General features: G+C 34.4%; 1 protein-coding gene across 1 annotated transcript in view; it reads right to left on the reverse strand.

The window, feature by feature from the left end:
* Positions 1 to 379: 379 nt before the first annotated feature.
* The window catches only part of LOC107720483 (adenylate cyclase type 4), a 17,744-nt gene continuing 5,585 nt past the window's right edge, over positions 380 to 12,538 (reverse strand). The window contains exons 9-24 of the mRNA XM_016528201.1: positions 11,490 to 11,672; positions 11,358 to 11,383; positions 11,059 to 11,118; positions 10,911 to 10,971; positions 10,720 to 10,817; positions 9,561 to 9,645; positions 9,212 to 9,349; positions 7,701 to 7,781; positions 7,428 to 7,606; positions 6,033 to 6,117; positions 4,441 to 4,599; positions 3,519 to 3,668; positions 3,332 to 3,439; positions 3,132 to 3,246; positions 2,146 to 2,270; positions 380 to 867 (exon numbers count right to left, since the gene is read on the reverse strand). Coding sequence (XP_016383687.1) covers positions 739 to 867; positions 2,146 to 2,270; positions 3,132 to 3,246; positions 3,332 to 3,439; positions 3,519 to 3,668; positions 4,441 to 4,599; positions 6,033 to 6,117; positions 7,428 to 7,606; positions 7,701 to 7,781; positions 9,212 to 9,349; positions 9,561 to 9,645; positions 10,720 to 10,817; positions 10,911 to 10,971; positions 11,059 to 11,118; positions 11,358 to 11,383; positions 11,490 to 11,672 — 1,782 coding nt within the window. The 3' untranslated portion in view covers positions 380 to 738. The remainder of the gene's footprint in view (positions 868 to 2,145; positions 2,271 to 3,131; positions 3,247 to 3,331; positions 3,440 to 3,518; positions 3,669 to 4,440; positions 4,600 to 6,032; positions 6,118 to 7,427; positions 7,607 to 7,700; positions 7,782 to 9,211; positions 9,350 to 9,560; positions 9,646 to 10,719; positions 10,818 to 10,910; positions 10,972 to 11,058; positions 11,119 to 11,357; positions 11,384 to 11,489; positions 11,673 to 12,538) is intronic.

Raw genomic sequence — 12,538 nt, forward strand, 5'->3', positions numbered from 1 at the left:
TTTAAAATAAACACCTGCCTGTGCGGAAAATTAAGGAATTTGTTGACATATTTTTAAACATTCTTTTTTTTAAAGACATAAGAGTTTTGGTAACAGGACTGAGAAAAATGCATCCATCTTCCACTTAAAAACCGTGTAAAAAATTAAATAAAGTTACCTGAGATTGACCAGTAATAGTTAATTATGTGTATTACTAGATTCAGTCTTAAGAAAAGATAAAAAAAAATTTTTTTTTTTGGAAGAGTTTTGGAAGCAAATGGCACCCATTCATTGGAACGGATCAAGAGTCACTTTTAAGTCAGACATTTTATTAGATTCTACTTTCGTAGTCACAAAAATGTTTACATTTTAAACACAACAAACAAGTTTTTTTTAAGAAACATTTTTATACATAATATTATACACTTTTACTTTTCACATGAAACATACAAAATATTAAATACACATTAATAACCATTAATAAATAAGTGCGCAAGTTAAGGAAAATACAAGAAATCCAATATAAAACTAAAGACTTTAGAAAACCTGCCAACTTTGCATTGTTTAAAAAAAAAAAACAGATTAACTTCACAAATTAAAAACCTCTTCCTTCATTTTTAGAAGTACTAGAATTGGTTAAATCTAAGTGCTAAGTAGTTGAGTTCTTGTAGCGCCAGCGCTATCAGGCTGATGCCGCAGAGGACCTCAGTGAAACACTCATCACACCGTGTCAGTCTGGTCTGGTCTCTGATGCTGTGGTCACTGCACTGAGTGCTCGGTGTTGATGAAGTACGTGCTCAGCTGTCCTTTGCCCTTCACGTGGATCGCTCCTCTCAGAGTTACGCCGAAGCCTAGCCTTTGAGCCACCTGCGCCGTCTCCTCTGTCACCTGAGAACACGACAAACAGCATACATCTGAAGTGAGATCACGCGGAGCTGGATTTGTGTACAAGTTGACATTTACTCCTGGTGCATGCATCTCAAACGGGTTTCCACTCATGATGCTGCAGGCTCCCACTTTTTTATTCAACTTCAAACATGCTATTTTGTTAATTTGTGACCCTGGAGCACAAAACCAGCCATAAGGGTCAATTTTTTTAAAATTGAGATTTATGCATCATCTGAAAGCTGAATAAATAAGCTTTCCATTGATGTATGGTTTGTTAGGATAGGACAATTTTTTTGGCTGAGATACAACTATTTGAAAATCTGGAATCTGAGGGTGCAAAAAAATCTAAATATTGAGAAAATCATCTTTAAAGTTGTTCAAATGAAGTTCTTAGCAATGCATATTACTAATCAAAAATTAAGTTTTAATATATTTACGGTAGGAAATTGACAAAATATCTTCATGGAACATGATCTTTACTTAATATCCTAATGATTTTTGGCATAAAATAAAAATGGATAATTTTGACCCATACAATGTATTGTTGGCTATTGCTACAAATATACCCCAGCGACTTAACACTGCTTTTGTGCTGCAGGGTCACATATGGGTTTAGAAGACTTCATATGGATCACTCTAATGCGGTGTTTCTCAACCAGGGGCCCGGGGCCCACTAGAGGGCCCCAGCAAACCTTTAATGGAGCCTCAAGATGATTTAAAGGAACACTCCACTATTTTTGAAAATAGGCTAATTTTCCAGCTCCCCTAGAGTTAAACAGTTGAGTTTTACCGTTTTCGAATCCATTCAGCCTAATTCAGTTGCAAATATTCTGCATTTCCCTGAGAAGCTTTGTGTCACAAAAACACTGAAACATACAGTATATTGATCTAATTTTATACCACTCAAGCTTCTCAGGGAACTTAAGCGTTCTCTTAAAAATGTTTTGTGAACGAATGCAGATTTCTCAGGTAGTACAAAATATCTGCTAATTTGTCAGGGAACACAAAAGTTTTGCGAACAAATGGAAACTAGAAACCGAACCTGTGAATATTTTCATGGACAATAAAGGTAAATCTAAAGGTTCAAATCAAGCTAAAACATCAAATGCAGTTTCACCAAAGAGAGCTCAGGCCTCATGTCAGAGACTAACTTTAGCTTTGTTAATTTCCCTGTGCAAATAAATCATCTTTTTTGTTTGAGCAGAGCAGATTTCTGAGGTTTACGCAGAAACGCTTCCTTGCATTACACCACAGACAGACTGATGTTGAGGCGCGCACCTGTATTTTATCCAGGACTCCAGTGCTGTCCATCCGGCTGGCCACATTAACCGTGTTTCCCCAGATGTCATACTGAGGTTTATGAGCGCCGATGACGCCTGCGATCAGAGGACCGTGATTTATCCCTGAACACAACACAGAACACCCAACACCAGTCAGATTAATCTTAGATTTATTAGAGAGAGTCTCTGCTGCTCACCAAACCTGCATTTATTTGATCAAAGATACAGTAAAAATTATGAAATATTATTCTAATGTAAAACAGCTGCTTTCTATGTGAATATCTGTTAAACTGTAATTTATTGCTCTGAATTTTCAGCAGCATTACTCCAGTCGTCAGTGTCACATGATCTTCAGAAATCATTCTAATATGCTGATTTGCTGCTCGAGAAACATTTCTGATTATTATCAATGTTGAAAACAGTTGTGCTGCACAATATTTTTGTGGAGACTGTTACACATTTTATTTTTCAGGATTCACAGATGAACAGAAAGTTCAAAAGAACAGCATTTATTTGAAATAGAAATCTTTTGAAACATTATAAATGTCTCTACTGGCACTTTTAATGCGTCGTTTATTAATAAAAGTATAATTTCTTTATTTTTTTGTAACTTTCCCCAAACTTTTGAATGATAGATTATCACGGTTTCCGCAAAAATATTGTGCAGCACGACTGTTTTCAACATTGATAATAATCAGAAATGTTTCTTGAGCAGCAAATCAGCATATTATTATGATTTCTGAAGATCATGTGACACTGAAGACTGGAGTAATGATGCTGAAAATACAGCTGCGCATCACAGAAATAAATTACAGTTTAACAGATATTCACATAGAACACAGATATTTTACATTATAATAATATTTCACTATTTTTAATGTATTTTTATCAGATAAATGCAGCCTTGGTGAGCAGAACTTTTGACCAATAGTATATATATATATATATATATACTACAGTATATAATAAGTGTCTGTGTTGTACCGATCCTCAGTTGGAAGCTGTTGAACGAGTGCATGTTGATGTTCTCCAGTCTCCCCATCAGAGCGATGGCGAAGTCCAGCATGCTGCGGATGTGACTGTAGCTCATGTCGCACGTCTGTGAACGGTAAAAACAGATGAAAACTCATGCATGTCTATTTACACATGCAAAACATGCCCTTTAAGCATGCCACACGACTTACCCGTCTCTCCTCTGTTTTGGCAGGTTTGGTCAGTCCAGCCACCGCCATGTAGGTGCTGCTGATGGTCTTGATCTTTTCCACGGCGCTGAACTTGGGCTTGTTGAGGAGCTGCAAGAGAGCATTACGAGGCAGGTGGGTTAAAAAGACCACAGGCAGACGGACAAACAGACATCGGACGGACATCCACCTCGTCAAAGTCTGAAATGATCTCGTTGAGGAAGCGAAGGCACTCCAGGCCGTCGTTGTTGACGCTGCTCTCGTTGTAAAACTCCTTGAAGAAATGCGGCACGGACGCGAACATCACGCAAACACACTCGCACGACTTACTGTACAAGTCCTGAAACACACACACACATCAGTACTATCACAGAAAACTAACTCACATCATATTTGATCATCAGGCTTTTATGGCTCATGTAGTCTGATACAGTGAGAATAAGAAGCTCAGTTTTATCCAGAGACTCAAACTGAGCAAATTATATTTCTATAATGAAATGCTGATGCTTGTGCTGTAAATCAGTGAGATCTTTCTAACAGTGCAGCAGATACTGATATAAAATGATCTAAATATCACTCTATATCTCCAGTAATCTGTCTCAGTAAGATGAGATTGAAATGCTCCAAACATATAATGCAGTGATTGAGAGCTGAAGAAATAAAGGCTCCTCAGAAGATGTGAGATGTTCTGGAGGCTTGTGAAGATCATTCCTCCGCTGAGGAACAGTGAAAGTAAAGCTTCTGGAAACAAACGCTCCTCAAAAGATCCTGAGGATCAGATTTGAGACTCTAAAACATGATTGATGGAGAATCAAGTAAAGCTGAGCTGCTTCAGTCCAGTAAGTGTTCATCTGGAGATATTACTGCAGTTATTCTGACCTTTACTTGATCAAAACCAGTCAAGATCCAGCTACAGTTACACTAAAAGAGCTCTGACTGGATAAAACACTCTAATCGATCAACCAGAGACAGAAGACATGCAGGAGATCGAGTGTGAAACAGCAAATATAGAGGCCTTTATGTATCAAATATGCTACAGTAGCATTATAGTGTTACATGCATCCATTCAGAGATGTTAGTAAAGTATAGTGTTAACTCTGTGAGTGTTTGACCTGGTTCTGGATGTCTTTGCCGATGAAGAAGTCTGTGACGTGCTCCGGCAGAAGGTTCTGCAGCAGCAGTCTGTTGACGTTCTTGGTCGTCTCCATTTCCTCCGTCTCTTTATTAAAGCACTTCTCCAGCAGGAACTCCGTCCGAGAGCCCAACTCGTCCTGCATCATAGTAAACACTCAGATTACTCCAGTGACACGGCGGGAGTTCTGCTCAAGTGGGAGACACATTTCATACATGATATTTCCAAGAAAACATGAAAAAGATGTGTAATCGAGAAACGTTCTACTAAAATTATTTTGAGGTATTAAACTAAAGTGTTATTTTATTATCATCATTCATCATATATATATACAGTATATATATATATATATTTATTTATTAATTTTTTTGGTGTTTTTGTCATTTTTATTATTTTTAATATGTATATATTGTGTTTTTATTCATTTTCCGTTTTAGTTTCGTTTATTTCAGTTTCATGTATTTTGGCATCCAGTATTTTTCCTTTGAAAATGTGGTTGTTAAGACCCAAAGATTTATTTATGCTGTCAGCTAAAGGGATACCAGACAGTAATTTATCTCGGCTCTGATGTCCAATGGTAATTCAGTATGATTGATATACTAGTTTTTGTTAATATTCAAATGAGATTATATATTTTTTATTTTAATATTTTGAATTACATTTTATTTTTCCTGTTTTCATTTTAATTTCAGTTACATTTTTGTTATCTTGTTGTGTTTTTGTCATTTTTATTATTATTTTTTTAAAATATGTATATTTAATACTTGTTTTCATTTATTTACTTTTAGCTATTTTAATACTTTAACATAAATTAACTGAAAATGGGAAATGTTGCTGTCAGACTCTGTTCTGTGTTTTGTGTGTGTTCTGCTCCCCATGTGTTTCCATGTCCTTATTTAGGAAATTTATGTCCTTATTTGGTCTTCCTGTTCCTGCCCTGATTGTGTTTATTTGATCCCAGCTGTGTCCCATTGATTTCCTTGTTTCGTTCCGATTATATAAACCCTGTGTTTTCTGAATTTCCGTAGTCCGGAATTGTTCGTCTTACGTGTGCTTTCCTGGTGTTCTGTTCATTAAAGTTCTGTTTATTGGAATCTCCTATGTCTCCGCGTCTCCTCGCTCCAGCACAGTAGGCACACATGACAGTTGCCTTGGCAACTAGCTTTAATAAGACTAGCTTTTTAAAAAAATATCATAAACATTTTTTTCAAATAATGATTATTTTCTTCAAGTAGTTATACATTTAGTTTTAGTTAACTATAATAACCCTGCTGTGGTCGGGCAATTCTAACAATAGTTATAAATAAAAACGTAAAGAACAAGAAGTCTAAAACTAGTTCAAGATCGATATATTTCAGTAAATAGGATTTAACTAATGTCATATATTTATAATGTATGAATCAGTTGCTGTAACAGCTAAAGGAAGTAGCACCATTCAAAGACAAAAACTACTCCCTTTAGAGAAGTAGTTAGTCATCTGGAGCGGATTATTTTGTAAACTTCCCCATTACTGAATACATCATATCAAACTAAAATACTCATAATCAAATATACACACACACACACTCTTACCTGTCGCACAAGAATAAGGGAAATCAAGTAGAAAATGACCAGCCAAATGCCAGACATGATCTTGGGCTCCTTAAGAACTCCTGGCCTAAAACACACACACACACACACACACACACACAGAGACAGACAGAGACAGTGAGATATAATAAATATTAATTTCCACTCAATTTATTGAAATTGTACAACAATCACAGTGTTTCTGGACACATGTTAGAGTTACAACACAAAAGAAACGTGGAATCGGCTCTGAATCTGGACTGTCAAACACACTAAATTTACAAAATCAATATTTGACTCTGTTTACATTCTTGATTCATGTTCCTGCTCTTATTATGGATGATAAATCAGTGACGTTATAATAAAGAAAAAATGTTTGTCTTCATAATCTTTCATCAAAAGTCTGACATCACTAATCCTTCTTATTTTTCAACTGCCTTTAATAAAAAAACTTTTTCCATCCAAAAAAATCCACATGAATCAATTAAGTCCCACCTACATTAAATTTCTTATTAACTATATGAAATACGTCACACTGCTGAAATAAAATGGCAGCATGTAATTTTAATACATTGCACTAAATTTTAATGCAATATGAAATTAATATATATTCAGAGATCTGTTTCAACACATTCTAATCTAAACTTACAATTAATTGTTTATGCTAAATATTCATGCAAATGAAACTGCATCTATACTAAATATTAATGCCGCTGATTGTGACACATTATTTAAATTAGGTCTGCACAATTAATCAAAATAAAATTTAAATAATTGCAAATTGCTATTATCATTTTTAATACATGTTCATTTTTACAGTACAATTGTATTATTAAAATAGTAATATATTTCTGTCTTCATTTTTATAGTAAAAATAATAACAACTGTTAATATTATTGTTGTTACAAGAGTTAATTATGAATAATCCAATAAACTAAAATGAGTAATCCAATAATAATAGTTTTTATTTATATTGTTATTATACTTATACATAATAATAATAATTATTATTATAAACAATTAAAATTATAGATTAGAATTATGTAAAATAATAACTGTTATTGTTATAAATTAAAATTAATAATCCAATAATAACGATTGTTGTTATTATAGTTGTTGTAAGTGAAAATTATTATGAATAATAATAATGTTATTTTATATTGTTATCATATGTTATAAATAATAATTTTCAAATTGATTAGTTTGCTAAATATCACTTAGACACTATCACAGCTCAAGTAGGTTTCAGTCCACTTTAAAAATTTTGAAACAAAGTCAAAGCAAAGACATTTTTTAAACTCTTTTCAGTCACTGGATATTATATATTGCATTTATATAAAGCTAGTCCTGCTGAATCAGGTGTGTGTGTGTGTGTGTGTGTGTGTGTTTGGCTCTTACGTGCTGTTGCCGCTGTAGAGTTGTTTCATGTAGCAGTCGGAGCGCGGTGCGTAAACGTGCAGGAAGAGTGCGAGATAAACCACCACAGCGAGGGTCAGGAGGAAGACTTTAACAGACACGCTCACACGCACAAACACAATCACGCCCAACATCGCCAGCAGACAGCAGTACAGATAATACTGCACACACACACAACATATGATCAATATGACATCAACACGAATGCAAATTATCATCTCTATTGACCATTTATAATATAAGCTAAAAGCTCACCGGGACAGTGTAGAGATTGAGAGTGTTCAGTACTGTTGCATTGTGGGAAACATTTAAACAGTTATCGCCTGGGATAAAAACCTACAAAACAAACAGATAAAGTTTAAGATTTTGTACAGACAGACATTAAGACATTTATTTTCTTTTAAAAAAATTAATTTGATCTTTATGGGACAGTCGATAGAACAACGAGAAATTTAGCCAAAGTTCTTCAGTAAAGGTCAAAACTAATTAGATGCATTTTGATAAAACATGTATATTACAGTTATAGACTTTCTTAGAGGATGTTCAAGCTAATCAAAAAACCATAAGCAATAGTAACACATTTGTGCAATAATTTTTACACAGACATGTTTGATTCTAACAGGATTAAATTCGCAAAGTTAGATTAACTACTTCACCTAAAACTCATCAAAAAACTAATCAAACATCTATCAACTTTTAAGGCAAGACACCCCAGGTGAATAGGGTAAAAATTTGAATAATATATAACTAATAAATAATCACCATATTTTCCCAGTTGATTGATTGAATTAAAAATAAAAAAAAATAATTTATAACTACAAGTTTTTTTAAATGTTATGTTTAAATGTGCAAGTGAACTGGATAAAGCCTAGTTTAAAATTCTTGTTTGATTTTGTTGACATATTAGAGTTAAAGGTTTTTACAGAGGGGATTTTGGATTTCTCTTTTTATTACTCCATAAATCAGAAAATACTGTCAATAGGCAAAAAAAAAGATTTTCGCCATGTTTTTAGAAATAAAATGTATAAGTTCAGGCGAAAGACATATCAGCAAACCCCTCTGTAAAAACCTTCAGAATATAGAGAGGAATAAAACTTCTAAACCTGGTGTCTGTAAGTGCTGCTGAAGTAGAGATAAAACTCAAATGGCCTTTAGAGATATGTATCGTAATTGAAATCTACAGATGCAAATAGATAAAGTGCAATAATAAAATCAGGCCTATGATATATGAACAAATCCTTCAGTAAAATCCTTCAGAATACAGAGAGGAATAAAACTGCTAAGTTTGGTGTCTGTAAGTGCTGCTGAAGTGGAGATAAAACTCATTTTAGAAAAAGGCCTTTAGAGATATGTATTGTAATTGTGAATTGAAGTGCAATAATAAAACAAGGCAAAATACATATCAACAAACCCCTCAGTAAAATCCTTCAGAATATAGAGAGGAATAAAACTGCTAAGTTTGGTGTATGTAAGTGCTGCTGAAGTGGAGATAAAACTCGTTTTAAGGAAACCTCCTTTAAAGATATGCATCACAATATCGCAAATAGATAAAGAGCATTATAATGAACACTTAAAATGTGTATTTTGGATGTTTTCTTTCTACTGGTTTGTAAGAACGCGCAACATTACAAGCATCTTTCTGTGGCGTGTAACCCGCTTTTGCAGTGTAAAGGCGGTTTTGGCTGCTTTGACTCTTTTGTCTAGTCACAAACAGTCCTGAGCTGATGTTTGTGAAGGTGTTTCTCAGCACGTTGCTGTTGACTCACTATGTTCAGCACTGCCATGAGCAGCGTGATGAGCAGACAGAGAAACACCAGCAGCAGCCGCAGCGCCGCCCTGGTGGCCACACCGTCAAACAGCGTCGAGACCCAGCGGATGCTGCGGGGAAACTTAGAGTGCCAGCGCTGACACACAAACACATATTAAAACATTAACAAATAACACAAGATACTCCTTAGAATAATTATATAACTTCCTTTTCTGTTCTTTTTATTAACACATTCTTCATAATAATAGTAAGTGTTAACTATTTAAAAAGTCACAATGGTCAACCACTAATATGAATTTTCTTAAAATATACACACAAACTTATATAAATATGACAAGCAGTCATACCTTCAGGAACTTAGTGAAGACCACAAGCACAATCAGTATTTGGACAGGGAAAGTGGCACCGTACGACACCGCCAACGCAAAATTTCTGTATGTGCACAAAGAAAACGTGTTAATTTAGAAAAATATAAACAATTTAGAAAATGTTTTCCTTAATGTTTGTAATAAATAACAGGCAATGTGTATTGTGTTAAAATCAACATGAAGACAGTTTTACTACTGAAATCTGGCCCTCGCCACAATATAGATCAAATAACAGTTGTAAAATTGTTTAATTTTTAGGATACAGTTGTAAAATTGTTTCATTTTCAGGATACAGTTGTAAAATTGTTTCATTTTCATTTTAGGGTTTTGTTTTTAGATCAGGGATTCCCAAACTTTTTTGTTAGCCAAAACCCTTTTAGCTAAAATATTATAATCTCTAAACCCCTAGAGATTTTAAGTTTTAATTGTTATTCTAATAAAGCAATAAGCCCCAAGAAGCCGTGGTTTACAGTGAATTTATAACAGCTAAGGGGCGTTGTTAAAAAACCCCCTTAGCTGTTATAAATTCACTGTAAACCACGGCTTCACGGGGCTTATTGCTTTTATAAAACGGTTATTCCATATACGTAGTAAGGTTTCACAAAATAAAACAGAGCAAATAAAGAGTAATGATATTAATAAAAACAGTATTCTTCCACCAAACAATGTAGCTCCTCAGAAACAGTTGTGGTTGCAACAAAGTGGTTGCCGAGCAACAGACAAAGTAAACAAAGGTGTATGTTTGTAGAGTAATTTACAACAGCTTAGAACGTGGCTCAGCCAATCAGAATCAAGGACCGGAACTATCCGGTTTATAATAATAATTATAATATAATGATTAGTAAAATTGTAATATTTCAGTAATTTTAATGATCACGACATGCAGCTAACAAATAACATATTTAATCTGTTTTTGTAAGCATTTCATTTTGATTGTTTTTATAAATTTTTTATTTTATTTGAACACTTCTATCATTTAATTAACTATTAGATTTTCATCAACTCATGAACCCCAGTTTGGGAAGCCCTGCTGTAGAATAGCGTGGACTGATGAGCCATTCACAATAAGACCAGCAACATCTACTAAAGTAAATCAAGAGAAATGTATTTTCCTATTATTGTAACGTACGATACTCACCTTTGCGAGGTCAGCATCTGAACCACAAACACAGAGATGAAGATGAAGGCCAAACATATGACAGAGCGATGAAGCCCCTGGACTTCACTTAACGAATACTGACACAAACATACACACCGTTAGAACATAAGAGTGCAAATAATAATCAACTGGAAAAAACACATGCTTTTAAGTGAATAAATAATTCACACCTGTTTCTCCAGCTGAAAATGATTAAAAAATAACGTCACACTGTTCAGCTTCGCTCGTTTCCTAAACAATGAAAAGACGACACTGAGGCAAATATTATTTTATGACTCATTCACTGTGAAGACCGTGAATTCATAATTGTTTGCTCACCCTTCATTTCTCAGAGAGTCTAATGAGTCTATCAGTCCGTTTTCCAGAACTTGTGAAGATCTGAGAAAAGAAACGAATGGGAATTACAAAGTTTTCACACTTGAGAACCAAATTCAGACCACATTTACGTCAACCACAAAACGAACTGTGTCCACCACAAAGTGGCCATAAAAGCCAGCTCCGATCCATTTTTGGTGCATTTTGATAGCAAACCAAACTAAGTTCAAAGTACTTTGTTTGGTACATATGCAAACTACTTTTATATCACTGATGCGAATTAATAAACCTTTAATTTTCACCTTGGAGTGTTGAACTCTGTGAGCACCTGTTGATGAGAAAATAAAAGAATGACAGGAATTAATTTATGTTTTCAGTTGACCATATTCAGCGTGATTCTGTATGATTGGACAGTGATCATGATTGACACTGACTGTGGCCGGCTGTGGTTGGCTGATGCTGTCAGAAGTGGGCGGGGCTGCGAGCGAAGCCTCTGGTTGGTTGAGTCCAGAAAACGGTTTGACGGTTTTCCAGGACTGCAGGTACTGCGACATCCGAACCGACGCGCGGAGCTTCTGACGGTTCACAGGATTGTTGTCCACCTTCAGCTCATGAGTCTGAGACACATGAAAACAACCAGAGAAATTAATACTTTTATTTATAAAGGATGCATTAAACGGATCAAAAGTGCCAGTGAAGACATTTCTAATGTTACAAAAGATTTCAAATAAATGCTGTTCTTTTAAACTTTCTATTCATCTGTGAATCCTGAAAAATAAAATGTATCACAGTTTCCACAAAAATATTGTGCGGCACAACTGTTTTCAACATTGATAATAATCAGAAATATTTCTTGAGCAGCAAATCAGCATATTAGAATGATTTCTGAAGATCATGTGACACTGAAGACTGGAGTAATGATGCTGAAAATACAGCTTTGATCACAGAAATAAATTATATTTGAACAGATATTCACATAGAAAACAGCTGTTTGAAATTATAATATTATTTCACTATTTTTACTGTATTTTTTATTAAATAAATGCAGCCTATCGATTTTATCGATTCATTTGATTAGACAGGATTTGGGAAAAATAAAAGTATTTTATAGATTCCTACAGCATGTAGCGAATCAGCTCATGGGGAAATATGAATAATTAATCATAACTAGTTATAATTAATTATAAATATTTAGATTCGCTGTAGATATTTACTTGACCTCTCAGGGTCAACTGTCTGTCAATTCTAAGAACATTAATTTCCTGGTTAAGGGAAATTACTTTCTTACTGTACAACTCTACACAGAGCCTGCAGCATAAATCTGCATGATTAGGGACGCCAGTTATGAGTAAACAATGAACAACGTCAAGTGTGATACAAATAAGACTTTATTAACTACATAAACACTTAAACTAGTCTAACATACTACATAAACACTTAAACTAGTCTTATATACACATACACACGCACACACACACACACA

The sequence above is a fragment of the Sinocyclocheilus rhinocerous genome, unplaced genomic scaffold, assembly GCF_001515625.1.
Source record: "Sinocyclocheilus rhinocerous isolate Xijiao unplaced genomic scaffold, SAMN03320098_v1.1 scaffold691, whole genome shotgun sequence".
Lineage (NCBI taxonomy): Eukaryota > Metazoa > Chordata > Actinopteri > Cypriniformes > Cyprinidae > Sinocyclocheilus > Sinocyclocheilus rhinocerous.